This window comes from Podarcis cretensis (genome assembly GCF_951804945.1).
Source record: "Podarcis cretensis genome assembly, chromosome: 13".
Taxonomy (NCBI): domain Eukaryota; kingdom Metazoa; phylum Chordata; class Lepidosauria; order Squamata; family Lacertidae; genus Podarcis; species Podarcis cretensis.
The window spans coordinates 12889035-12901246 of record NC_137182.1 but is presented as its reverse complement, the minus strand read 5'-3'; the positions used below and the strand labels follow the sequence as shown (position 1 = coordinate 12901246).

The following is a 12212-nucleotide window of genomic DNA, read 5'->3' as shown; positions in this document are numbered from 1 at the left end:
ATTTTCTCTCTCTTCCGTTACTTGGTGATAGGATGGAAGCATCTTATAAAATATAAATGAAAGGCTAGAAGTTCAAGGTTGTAAACTCTGTAGTAAACGAATCCAAACCGTCTTACCAGACTGAGAAGCATTTAGAGGAGCAGCCCCCCCCCCCCAGTATGTTCAGATAATATGTTTATTTAGCAGTCCAATTAGACGCAAAAAAAAAAAAAGGTCTAGTATCTGCCAGTTGTACTCAGGGTTGTGAATGTATTTGCAGTACTTTCTGTGGACTGAAGTAATTTATCAGGAGCTGTGGTTTCGGTTCATTCTCCTGTAAGTCTGCAAAATCAAGGTTTGTGAAAAGAAGGGAAGGCTGCTTAAGAAATATTGCTGGTTCGTTTTATGCCCTGTGACTTCCTGCTTGAAACAGAAACCAGAATCTACTTTTGCAGATATCTTACATTTAGATTCCATCTTTCTTCCACCATCGAACCCAAGTCAGTGTTTATGTAGTCCAAAAAGCACACTGGTGTTATTCCTCATTTCAATCTGAGTAAAGAGAAAAGGCAGACCATCCGAAAAACAGATTATTTCATCATGTCCATCTCCATCTTGCCTGCCTCCTCCAACACCTGCAGTCCAGAAAATATTCAATCTCCTGACTATCCAAATTTTACTTTATTTTCCTCCAGAAGGAATTTGGTTCCAACTTCTCAGTTTTAAAGATAAAGCAGTTTTCTCCAATAAATCAGCTGGCTTAAATGTTTGCTACATTTTTGGGTGGCAGGGCAGGAAAATATCCAGCACACACCCTGTCGATTTAATAGAATCATAGACTTGTAGAGTTGGAAGGGACCATGAGGGCCATCTAGTCCAACCCCTGCAATGCAGGTCTTGAACTCACAACCCCGAGATTAAGAGTCTCAGGCTCTACCAAATGAGCTAGGAAATACTAAACTCCTGCCAGCTTCCACCTGAGGATTTCCCCTGCATAATTTACAGTTCCAACTCAGCCCTGCAATCTGTTTTCAAAGTTCATTATTTCTCTCGGTGCATTGGCATTATCTTGCAGTGCTGTTGAAAGCTGCTGGGCAGCTTGCTTTGGGAACAGTTATGAACCTTTCTGGAATGAGTTCCCCGCCAGAAGCCAGGTCTCAAACTTGTAGGATAGACACAAGTCTTGTGGAACATCGGGCAGGTGTAGGGAGCAAAGGACAAAGGCAATTCTCTTTTACTGCCTGTAGTCTGTGCCTTGAGGAATAATGATGGTGTTATTTCCCCCACTCCAACATCCAACTAGCTTCCCCTTCTATCAGTTTCAGTTCACAGCTGTCATGCTTCCCTTTAGCAGCAAATGTGGTACAGCAGAGGGGGAGAATCAGATGGGGACATCTCATGGCCATAGAAAGAATTACAAGCAGCCTTATGGTGGCAACTCTGCAGCTCTGCCCCAATGATGTTTTTAATCAACAGACTCGGGGGGGGGGGGAGGGAATCATTTACTTAATCCTCTTCCTGACTCTCAAGTCCAGGCTGTCAGGATTAAGAGCAAATTCACTTTCTTGCAAGGGACAGACTCAAAACACAGCGCCTAAAGCAATGTTTCCCATCAGTAATGTCTGTGGAACAGCAAACAATGAATGCATCGCCCCGTCCAACCACACACTCAGGAACAGCAGACTTCACTTTTAAAAAAACCAAAAACACCCTACCACAAAAACACAACTAGACTGAGATAAAATTTACCCTTTGAGATTGTAGATATTTCTGATTTTAAGCTAATAATCTGGCTCTTTTTGGTGTGTCTGCTTCTGATGCCACAAGGCAAAACATAACTAGACACCCTTTGTAAAATGTGTTTGGGTTCTAGATTTCCTGAAAGCTGCCAGTTTCTGGTGTGTGTGTGTGTGTGTACTTAACCAGGGAGCAACATTTTTGTTTTCTTTCCTCATACATAGACCTTCTCTGAGGAGCCAATGGCTGGCTTGCAGTCTATTTCGTGCTGTTCCCTTCCCCTTTATCATAAAACGGCAGAGCCACTAAATTTGTGGAGACTGTGATTCATTTTAATTGTCACCCAGGAACCAAACAGATTTTTTTTTTTTTTTAAACTGCCTGATGCAAAACGTACACAATGTCCTTCCAGCTTTCGGAGAAGCCCAACACAGCTTAATGCTGCATAACATTTAACCTGCTAGAATGGCCATAGTCCATATATAATTCACCTGCTCCCCAAATGCATATATTCCAATCTCGAGGAAACCCACTGAGTCCATGTTGATTTATGAAGTCCAGTCAGTTCCATGAGCAAATTGGATCACCTTGCCCGATTCTTCATTCCTCTTCTTCCTTTTTCTTCTTTCAAGAATCCAAATATTTACAATAAAAAATTGTGTGGGGATTTTGTTTAATGCTTTGGCTCTTGCATAATCAAAAGGTTTGATGAAGTAATTAGAAGGAAGAGTCCTCTCATGCCTCTGTTGACACAACTGCCTGCTTCCGGGAGGCTGTCCCTCCCAGCAGCTCACACAAGCCAGATCCGTCAGTACATGTGCAGAGTAAATTGTCCACACCTGAAGTAGGCCTTGGGCCACACACACACACACCAGATACATGCATGTACATGTACTCACAACCCATCTACATACATGTGCATACACACATTAGTCATGGAACCCTTGTATGCAGGCATGCATTGTGTATATATGCACACAAACACGCATTCACACTCTCTCCAGACCTGTGGGTAAAATAAAGACAGCCTCTGCACCTTTCACAAACACACAGCTCATCTGCATTTCTGTTCATGTCCATTGAACACATTATGAATACACATACGCACACTTCGCATTCACACTCTCATTAGGACCAGCGCACTCCTCTCTCACACACAGTCTTTTCGTGCACACTCACACGCGGAGGCACAGCAGTTTGGAAGCACCCCAGCTCATTTCAGCTCCATTTCGAAGCCGTCTTTGCCCCCTCGCCTGCTCATGACGCATTTGGCCACCAAAACTATTGTCGTAACGAAGAGGAAGAGCCCGATGATGAGCAAGGTCCACTGGCCTGCTGCGGCGTCACTGCTGCTCAATGACATCCCGAGGAAATTGACTCTGTTATCCCCTTGCATCTGGCCTGGGTGAGAACCAAGAAAAACAGAAAAAAGGAAGGGGGCAGCTCAAATGGAATATGGCTTGGATGGCAAAGGACTCAACAGCTCTTTGCCCTCAGCCAGAAGGGGGTAAGTTGCAATGCAGTTAAATTATTTCAAAACCTGTGGTCCAGTCTAGTGATTCTTTGAGTATAGGAACGGCCTCCATGGGCCAGTTCCTTGAGCTAATAAAATTAAGAGAGGGAGCCTCCTGCTCCCCTCCCCTCCCCCCCCACCATTTCCATATTATAGGGATTTTTGAGAGGAAGACTCGTTTCAGAGCCTTTCAGTACCCGCAGAGGGCATCCAGGTATATTCTGGCCAGCCCAAAGTCTCTCCGTTTCGCTTGTTCTCGTTAGCGAGCCACTCTGTCAGCGGTTGGAAGTAGGTCAGCAAGGCCGCAGCTGACATGTTGCGTTGCCCTGTGATAAGTTCCATGGCGTCGGGCCAGGGTTTGCTGTAGCCCAGCTTCATGGCGTTCCTGCGGAAAGCAAAACAGCGACACAAAGGTGTGTGGGGTGGGTGTGCACATTGACACACAGGACATGAAGTGGGTGGATGACGTGCTGCAACAACTTAAGAACTGCCTCCCTGTCTTTCACTGCAGTGAGATCGATCCCTCTGAGAATGTAACAGGCAGGGTGTAATGTTATCTCGTATTGTTTTGTTCCCAGCATCTGATAGGACAGCCCTGGGCTCCTGTTATGTAAAGGTAAAAAGGTAAAGGTACCCCTGCCCGTACGGGCCAGTCTTGACAGACTCTGGGGTTGTGCGCCCATCTCACTTAAGAGGCCAGGGGCCAGCGCTGTCCGGAGACACTTCCGGGTCACGTGGCCAGTGTGACATCGCTGCTCTGGTGAGCCAGAGCCGCACACGGAAACGCCGTTTACCTTCCCGCTGGTAAGCGGTCCCTATTTATCTACTTGCACCCGGAGGTGCTTTCGAACTGCTAGGTTGGCAGGCGCTGGGACCGAGCAGCGGGAGCGCACCCCGCCGCAGGGATTCGAACCGCCGACCTTTCGATCGGCAAGCCCTAGGCGCTGAGGCTTTAACCCACAGCGCCACATGTACTGAGTTGCAACCTGATTGGCCTACAGGTGAATCCCAGAATTAGCCAATCACGTGCGGCCCATTGTGTAAATAATGTATATAAAGCAGATATTTTGGGGGAACTTTCATTCCGCACTACTATGAGCTGAATAAAGAGTATGAAATCCACACTTGACTCAGAGAATATTTCAGCTCCTTTAGCAGATGTCAGGGACTGACCCTTCCGGGGAGGAGAAAGTGGAAGACAGTATAGATTTACAACAGGGGTTTGAGGGAAGTTGCAGCTCAGAAGCAGATGAGGGGTAAAGCTGGGAAATAATGGGAGAGACAGAACAACACCCAGATGACACGTTGTCATTAGAAAACATTCCAGACCCACCATCTCCCAGAACCCGGAGAGCCTTAAAAGTAGGAGAGCAAAGAGCTCAAAGACAGAGGGCACTTAGCTGTACCCATAGAGGAGGTGATGATGACGACAATGAGGAAGTGGGAGAGATGGGGGTGGGGGGTTCACTCAGGACAACGCCATTATCCAAGAGGCTGGGTTCTATAGCCTCTCTCTGTACAGTTTGAAATAAAAAAGGACTGTAAGAAGCTTTTCCTTGTCTTTATACTTCCCTGGGCAACCAGCTGGGAGCCGCTGACAGCATCCTGACAGCCCCCCCAGCAGAATTCAATTTTGCAGTGCTGCCAAGTTGCGGGTCTTTATGCAGGATTGCAAGACCTAGAATTGTAACAGGTCCTACTACACCCAAGTCAGGATGGGCTGTGGATATGTCAATTTCAGTTTCACTCCGTTTCTCATTTTTCAATTCTCCATATTTCCACATCGGTTTTCTTTCTTTCTTTTTTTAAAGGGGCGTTGTGAGTCAAAACAGGAACACCCAAAGGACTGAGACGGCCCCAGGGGACTGATACCTGAAGCTTCTAACCAAAGGGTCAGAGCAGAGCTTTCCAGACTTTTCATGTCGGCGGCACACATTTCAGACACACATCATTTCGGGACACAGTAATTCACTTTTTACTAGCAAACCAGAGGTGTCAAACTAACCCCTTCTCAGCCCTGGGAGCCGCGCAGGTAGCATTTGCGTGACACACCTCCACACTGCAGCAGCTGACACTCTTAATGTGTCGCGACGCAGTTTGGAAAGCTCTACGGTAGAGTCTTACAGTGTAGCCCCACCCAGCAGATGTGGCTTGTTACTCACGCTAGGATTGTCCCAGCTTTCTTAGACTGGTAGATGTCACATTTGTGCAGGGGTCCTGTGTGGCCAGCAGCATTGCACAGGGCCTGGTGGAACTGGAACTGGATAATGAAACTGACAAAGTATCTGGAAGAGAGATGGAACAGGTGAATGGGAGGTCCAAGGTCACACTGTGCTCCCGGCACCCCCTCTTCTTCTTTATAATCATACTTACTTCCAGGGACGTCAAATAACTTACAAAAAAATCCTTTGGTCGAAAATCTAACTATAACATACATCAAAATCATCCTCTTATTACTTATGCATAACCAGTATATTCTTTTGTCCCTACTCATTTATCCTAATTTTCCCCCCTTCCTCCCTCCCCTTTAACCCCTCCCCCCCTCAAATTGTTCTCTCTTCAAATCTTTAACCATGTGCACATATTATGCATTCTAATTTGGATGCTTGGGTTGCCTTCCCCCCGTGCTATCCAATTCCTATAACTTGTCCATTTATTCAAAATCTTTTGACATTTGTTTTCCCATGTATCTTCCGTCATTACCTGTTCAAATATATCAGACTGTATATATTCAAAAACATAGACATTCCATTTTTCCATTTATCCTTTTCTTTCAATCCTGATGCAATAACAAGCATACCAGCTAAGATCATAATTTTATACCAATCTTGCTCTTTTCTTTCTATTTTACTATTCCCCACTATTCCTAAGATAAGCATTTCTCTATTGACTTCTATCTTTCCCTGAAATACATCAGAAATAACCGTTATAATCTTTTGCCAATATTCCTTCACACAAATACACTCCCACCACATATGTGCATATACCCCTAACTCTTGACCGCAGTGCCAGCACTTAGGACTCAATCCTTTAACTATGTGTGCCAGTTGCGCCGGGGTTCTATACCATTTCAATAGGAATTTCCTACTTAATTCTTTATATTTATCCGTTTTTATTTTATCTGTACTCTTCATCATCTCTTGGACCGTATTCAAATGAAACAGCCCTTAAGACGGGACACTCTGGCCTAACCTTTTCTAAATAACTCAGGCTAAGCAGGAAATCACCTCCTTACCTGACATATGGGACATTTGCAGGAATGTGGAATTTTGCCCCTGGGTCAAAATCTTCTTCTGATCTTGGCACAGGAGGACATAAACCTTGATACTTCAGCCTATGCGGTAGGGATAAAAGGAGAAGAGGGAGAAGAAGAAGAAGAGTTTGGATTTGATTTCCCGCTTTATCACTACCCGAGGGAGTCTCAAAGTGGCTAACATTCTCCTTTCCCTTCCTCCCCCACAACAAACACTCTGTGAGGTGAATGAGGCTGAGAGACTTCAGAGAAGTGTGACTAGCCCAAGGTCACCCAGCAGCTGCATGTGGAGGAGCGGAGACGCGAACCCGGTTCACCAGATTACAAGTCCACCGCCCTTAACCGCCACACCACACTGGCTCTCCAGAGAGAGAAATCACCAGCCAAAAACCAACACTGAGTGCTGATCTCACAGGGTATCCAACCTAGAACAAGGATGGGAGAACCTGAAGTCTAGGGACCAAACACAGCCCTTCCAAGCCCTTCTCTATGGCTTCTTGGGCTCTTTCCGGGACACACCTCTCTTGAGTGCTTTTGTGTTGCTGGAATATTCCCTTGAATCATGCTTAATTGCTGCCTGTTTGTGTCTCTGTGTCTAGGAACCTCTGGCTTTTGCGTGCCCATAAAGTAGTCTACTTTATGGTAAAAGTCAAATTCATTGTTCCACCCACATATGCCTCTGACCCTGCTCACCCCTGGCCTATGACCCACAAGGTAAAAAAGGTTCCTTGCTCTACCCTTGCTCCGGAGGAGCAGATGTCTTGCTTTGGAACAGGATAGGGCCATTGTGTAGCTTGCTTTTCTTCAGATCCCCCTGGGAATCGTCACCAACCTATTTCCACAATTACTGGCTTGGTTTTATTTGCCCTAGAAAGAGCCCTACTTTCAATACTTTCTTCATCCCATAGAGCAGGGATGTGGCACCTCTGGGGTGACTGGATTACAACTTCCATCTCCTCCAACATTGGCTGGAGCAGAAGGGAAATGGAATCCAACATCTGGATGGCCACAGATTTTCCATTCCTACCCTAGATTATCTGTGGCCAAAATATACACACCATGGGCATGTCTGGAAGGGGAATAACTTCCAAAGTAGCACCCTGGGCAACCCCCAGTAAGGTAGGCTCCATTTTGACCTTGGACACCACCTGGGGAAAGTCAGCAATGTTCTACCCACATTTTCAGAAACCAGGCCATGTTTGCTCTTCACCCTTCACTCAATTCTGAGTCAAGCTTGCTCCCAGCATAAACATATGGGCAGAACTCATCCATCATGAAGCACAACCAAATTTTCAGATAGTTTCCTTCTCCGGGCAGCTACCCAGTACCCACCTAAGATTCCACCATTGTTGATTGTACTCCTCATATGGGATGCGCCCATCAAACACTTTCCATCTCCACTGGTCCATCAAGTAGCCAAAGGGTAGGAAGGCTATCTTATCTAGTGCGATGCTCATCAGGTAGTTGATGTTACTCTCTGGCCAGGAGAAAGAAAGTAACAAGTAGAGTCTTAGACCTCAGTTCTTAACCTTCTGCCCCATCTCTCCTGGTGGTCTTTCTACATTCCATGTATCCCACCCTTTACCTACCAACACCTTATTTATCAAATTCCTAAATCCCACAAGCTCCCACAACCAATCTTATGCCTACATCACATGCTTAAACAAGGGCTAGTCAGTCAACATTTATGATGTCTACTTCAGTTTAAGGTAAAGGGAAAGGGACCCCTGACCATTAGGTCCAGTTGTGGCCGACTCTGGGGTTGCTGTACTCATCTCACTTTATTGGCTGAGGGAGCCGGCGTACAGCTTCCGGGTCATGTGGCCAGCATGACTAAGCCGCTTCTGGCGAACCAGAGCAGCGCATGGAAACGCCGTTTACCTTCCCGCCGGAGCGGTACCTATTTATCTACTTGCACTTTGACGTGCTTTTGAACTGCTAGCTTGGCAGGAGCAGGGACCGAGCAACGGGAGCTCACCCCATCGCGGGGATTCGAACCGCCGACCTTCTGATCGGCAAGCCCTAAGCTCTGTGGTTTAACCCACAGCGCCACCTGCGTCCCTCTATAATTCAGTTTATTCCGAGCAAATTTGAAAAGCCAATCTGGGTCAAAAGGCAACACAACAATGGTTAAGTGCATCCCTGCTTTTGAGTCTGTGGGATCTGGGGCAAAGTGTGTTGAGACTTGGTTCTGGGAAGCATATGTCCATTTCAATCACCGCTTTGGCAGATTATAGATATCATGAACACTGGTGTTTTACAATGCTCAAAAATTCTAAAGAATTGCTGCTGAGAGCACTTTGCAACTAAGTGTCCCCATGTGGTCCCCTCCTGCTTACCTGGGTTGTCTTCCACCTGATTAAGCAGCTTGATGCTGTACAGGTGCTTTGGGGTAGACACCGACAAGGCCATGACATCTCCAATGGCTTCATGAAATCCTGGGTTGGCCCCATCACGTAACGAGATGGGTTGGTCCTTGTATTGCAGGAAGTACTGGACATGGCCCATCTCGTGATGAACTGTTATTAAGTCATCCATATTCACAGAGGTGCATTGCTTAATCCTGAAGCAAGAGAAAGATGGGGGAAAGGTGTCACGTCCATGTAAAATAATAGAAGGGAAAGTGAAATGGAAGGGAAATTTAGAGCTGGAAAAGAGGACCAGCCAATTTAGTTCACTCACCAGCCAACCGAGAGTCAGGCATGAGAGCAGGCAGATTGCTGAAAGATTTTTTTAAATAGAGCAGTGGCTCCAGATGGTTTATGCAGCCAGACGATTTATGCAAGTGAACTGAGCGACAAATTGCAATGAAGACGTCTGCCTCCCTCTCTCTCGCTTACCTGACCCAAAGCTGAACAACCCACCTGAACCCTGGATCTTTCTGGAGCACTACAGCAAACAGCCAGCAGACAAGGGTGGGAAACAGAGCTGTATCTAAACCCAGAAAAGATGTGGCACTGGTGCAGGTGGAAATGTGGGGGGGGGGACATGTACACCCTGATTTTGGGGGGAGGCCTATGCAGAGTGGTGCATAGCAAGTCCCATGGTCCACCTATGTGGTGACCTGGAGAAGCAAACAACCAACTTCAGGAAAAGAGAAGGCAATATCTCTTCAGGGGGGGGGGGGAAGGAGATTGTTACGTGGCAGAAGAAGAAGAGGAGTTTGGATTTGATATCCCGCTTTATCAGTACCCAAAGGAGTCTCAAAGCGGCTAACAATCTCCTTTCCCTTCCTCCCCCACAACAAACACTCTGTGAGCTGAGTGGGGCTGAGCGACTTCAGAGAAGTGTGACTAGCCCAAGGTCACCCAGCAGCTGCATGTGGAGGAGCGGGGAAGCGAACCCGGTTCACCAGATTACGAGTCCACCGCTCTTAACCCCTACACCACACTGGCAGCCAAAGCACAGGAGGGTAAGAGGAAAGTCTCCCCTTTATGGATCTACCCAAGGGTCAAGATGGTGGTGAACCGCATGACCACAGGCCCATGGCAGTGGAGGGGCAAAGAAGACTCTACTGCCTCCAGCCCTTCTCCACCCAGTCACCATGGAAGCACCTGAAGTCCTTGCGGTTGAAGAAGTCCCAGGCTGAGGCATGGCACACCACGTCCCTCCCATCTGTTGGCTTCTCCAGCATGGACTTTTCCCAAAACTCAGGTGGCATAGGGATGAGACCCAGGGATTGGAAAAAGCTGTCAGATTGTTCAAACATCTTCTTTGGTGTCCAGCCCTGCAGAAAGGAGAGCGAGTGTAGAAGAGGCAAGCTGAAAAACCAGCAGAGAGATGAACGAAGAGCACATAGAATCGGGACCGTGAGGGTCATCCAACCCAACCCAATGCAATGCAGGGGTCTTTTGCTGAATGTGGGGCTCGAACGCATGACCCTGAAATTAATAGTCGCATGGAACCTGCAAGGTCATTGTGAAAGGCTCGCCCCTTCTGGCTGGATTCTTCCTGCTTCTGCTGCAGCGTAATGTTACATGCTAGCTGAAAACAGGAAAAAAGATCTGCAAAATACAGTGGTACCTTGGGTTACATACGCTTCAGGTTACATACGCTTCAGGTTACAGACTCCGCTAACCCAGAAATAGTACCTCGGGTTAAGAACTTTGCTTCGGGATGAGAACAGAAATTGTGCTCCAGCAGCATGGCAGCAGCAGGAGGCCCCATTAGCTAAAGTGGTGCTTCAGGTTAAGAACAGTTTCAGGTTAAGAACGGACCTCCGGAACAAATTAAGTACTTAACCTGAGGTACCACTGTATTTGGCATGGAAAATCAGGACTGTGATATGTTGACAGATGAGGTATCAGACTGATGGGGTGTAGAGCTGAACCCTAAATCAAGGGCGGAATACAGCCCTCCACACTTCTCCATCTGGCCCCCAATATTCTTGCTAGGACACCCTTTCCTCAGGTGTATCCCTAACATGCCCCTGCTTTGTAGCATCCTTGGGTGTTTCTCCCCACTGGCTGGAATGTGTCATTGAACTCTGATAATGCCTCTTGCTTGCCTGAATGAAGGACAGAGAAGGGTGTGTGTGGGTGTGTGGGTGTGTGTGTGGAAACAAGCCTATTGTACAAATTGCTCCACCCCCTTTTGCCTCTGGGCCTGCTCACCAATGACATTTGGTCCCCTGAAGGTTGCACAGAAGGGGATGCAGCTATTGAGCTGGAAAAGGTTCTCTGTCCTTTCCCTAAACATTCCCATAATCTAAAAACACCCATGTGTCAAATACAGTACAAAAGCACAAAGGAAGTCATCCTTGGGACCTGCCCTACTTCTGCGGAATCTCATTTCCATAAAGGTTTTGCAAAGTCTAAAAGACCTTCCTCTCGATAGCTGCAGGTGAGCAGATTTGGGGTTCCTACAGGTCTGGCTGGGCTGTTACATGCACCAAGAATTCACAATGCTATATGTCAGATACACAACAAAATATAGTCATACCTTGGAAGTTGAACGGAATCCGTTGTGGAAATCCGTTCGACTTCCAAAACATTCGGAAACCAAACCACAGCTTCTGATTGGCTGCAGGAAGCTCCTGCAACCAATCGGAAGCCGCAGAAGCCCTATAGGACGTTCAGCTTCTGAAAGAGCATTCGCAAACTGGAACAGTCACTTCTGGGTTTGGGGTGTTCAGGAGCCAAAACGTTTGAGAACTAAGCTGCTCAAAAACCAAGGTATGATTGTACAGAGAGAAGCAGAAACTAAGGGCAGCAAACTAGTGGTTCGTTTCTGGCCCATCTGGAATCTCCTTTCCTGGCCTGGAACTGTGGATACTAGGCTGGGTAGATATCAAGAAAAGGCATTCTACATGCTCTCCGAAGTACCCTCCTTGAGAGCTAAAAGTTTCAGTACAGTTAATGGGAACTGGATGCTACTTCAACAACTCAACAACCTTGAGCCCCACCTTAAAAAGCTGCTAAATAATTCCCTCAGATTTTTGCCCTGGGGAGCTTCTAAACAGGATGAAGGTTCAGGCTAGACCACAAGAGAAACCGTTTCAAATAATAATTGAATAAAACCTAGCTGCACCAACCTGGCTTTTCATGGCAGGTGTTGCATCTACTTTGATCGCGTTGGGGTAGGGCATGACGAGTTCAAAGATGTTTGACCATGATTGTGCCCACATGTTTCCTAGGAAACAGAAAATAGAGTTAATGCGTAGGTAGGGGACAATGGAGCCCCCCACCCAAGGATAGCACAACAACTAGATCCAACATCCACTTTCTGAGG

General features: G+C 46.8%; 1 protein-coding gene across 1 annotated transcript in view; it reads right to left on the bottom strand.

Moving 5' to 3' along the window:
* Positions 1-2026: 2026 nt before the first annotated feature.
* ACE (angiotensin I converting enzyme) overlaps positions 2027-12212 on the bottom strand; it is a 74428-nt gene continuing 64242 nt past the window's right edge. The window contains exons 18-25 of the mRNA XM_079949279.1: positions 12016-12113; positions 10037-10209; positions 8822-9045; positions 7815-7959; positions 6465-6563; positions 5392-5514; positions 3427-3614; positions 2027-3117 (exon numbers count right to left, since the gene is read on the bottom strand). Coding sequence (XP_079805405.1) covers positions 2930-3117; positions 3427-3614; positions 5392-5514; positions 6465-6563; positions 7815-7959; positions 8822-9045; positions 10037-10209; positions 12016-12113 — 1238 coding nt within the window. The 3' untranslated portion in view covers positions 2027-2929. The remainder of the gene's footprint in view (positions 3118-3426; positions 3615-5391; positions 5515-6464; positions 6564-7814; positions 7960-8821; positions 9046-10036; positions 10210-12015; positions 12114-12212) is intronic.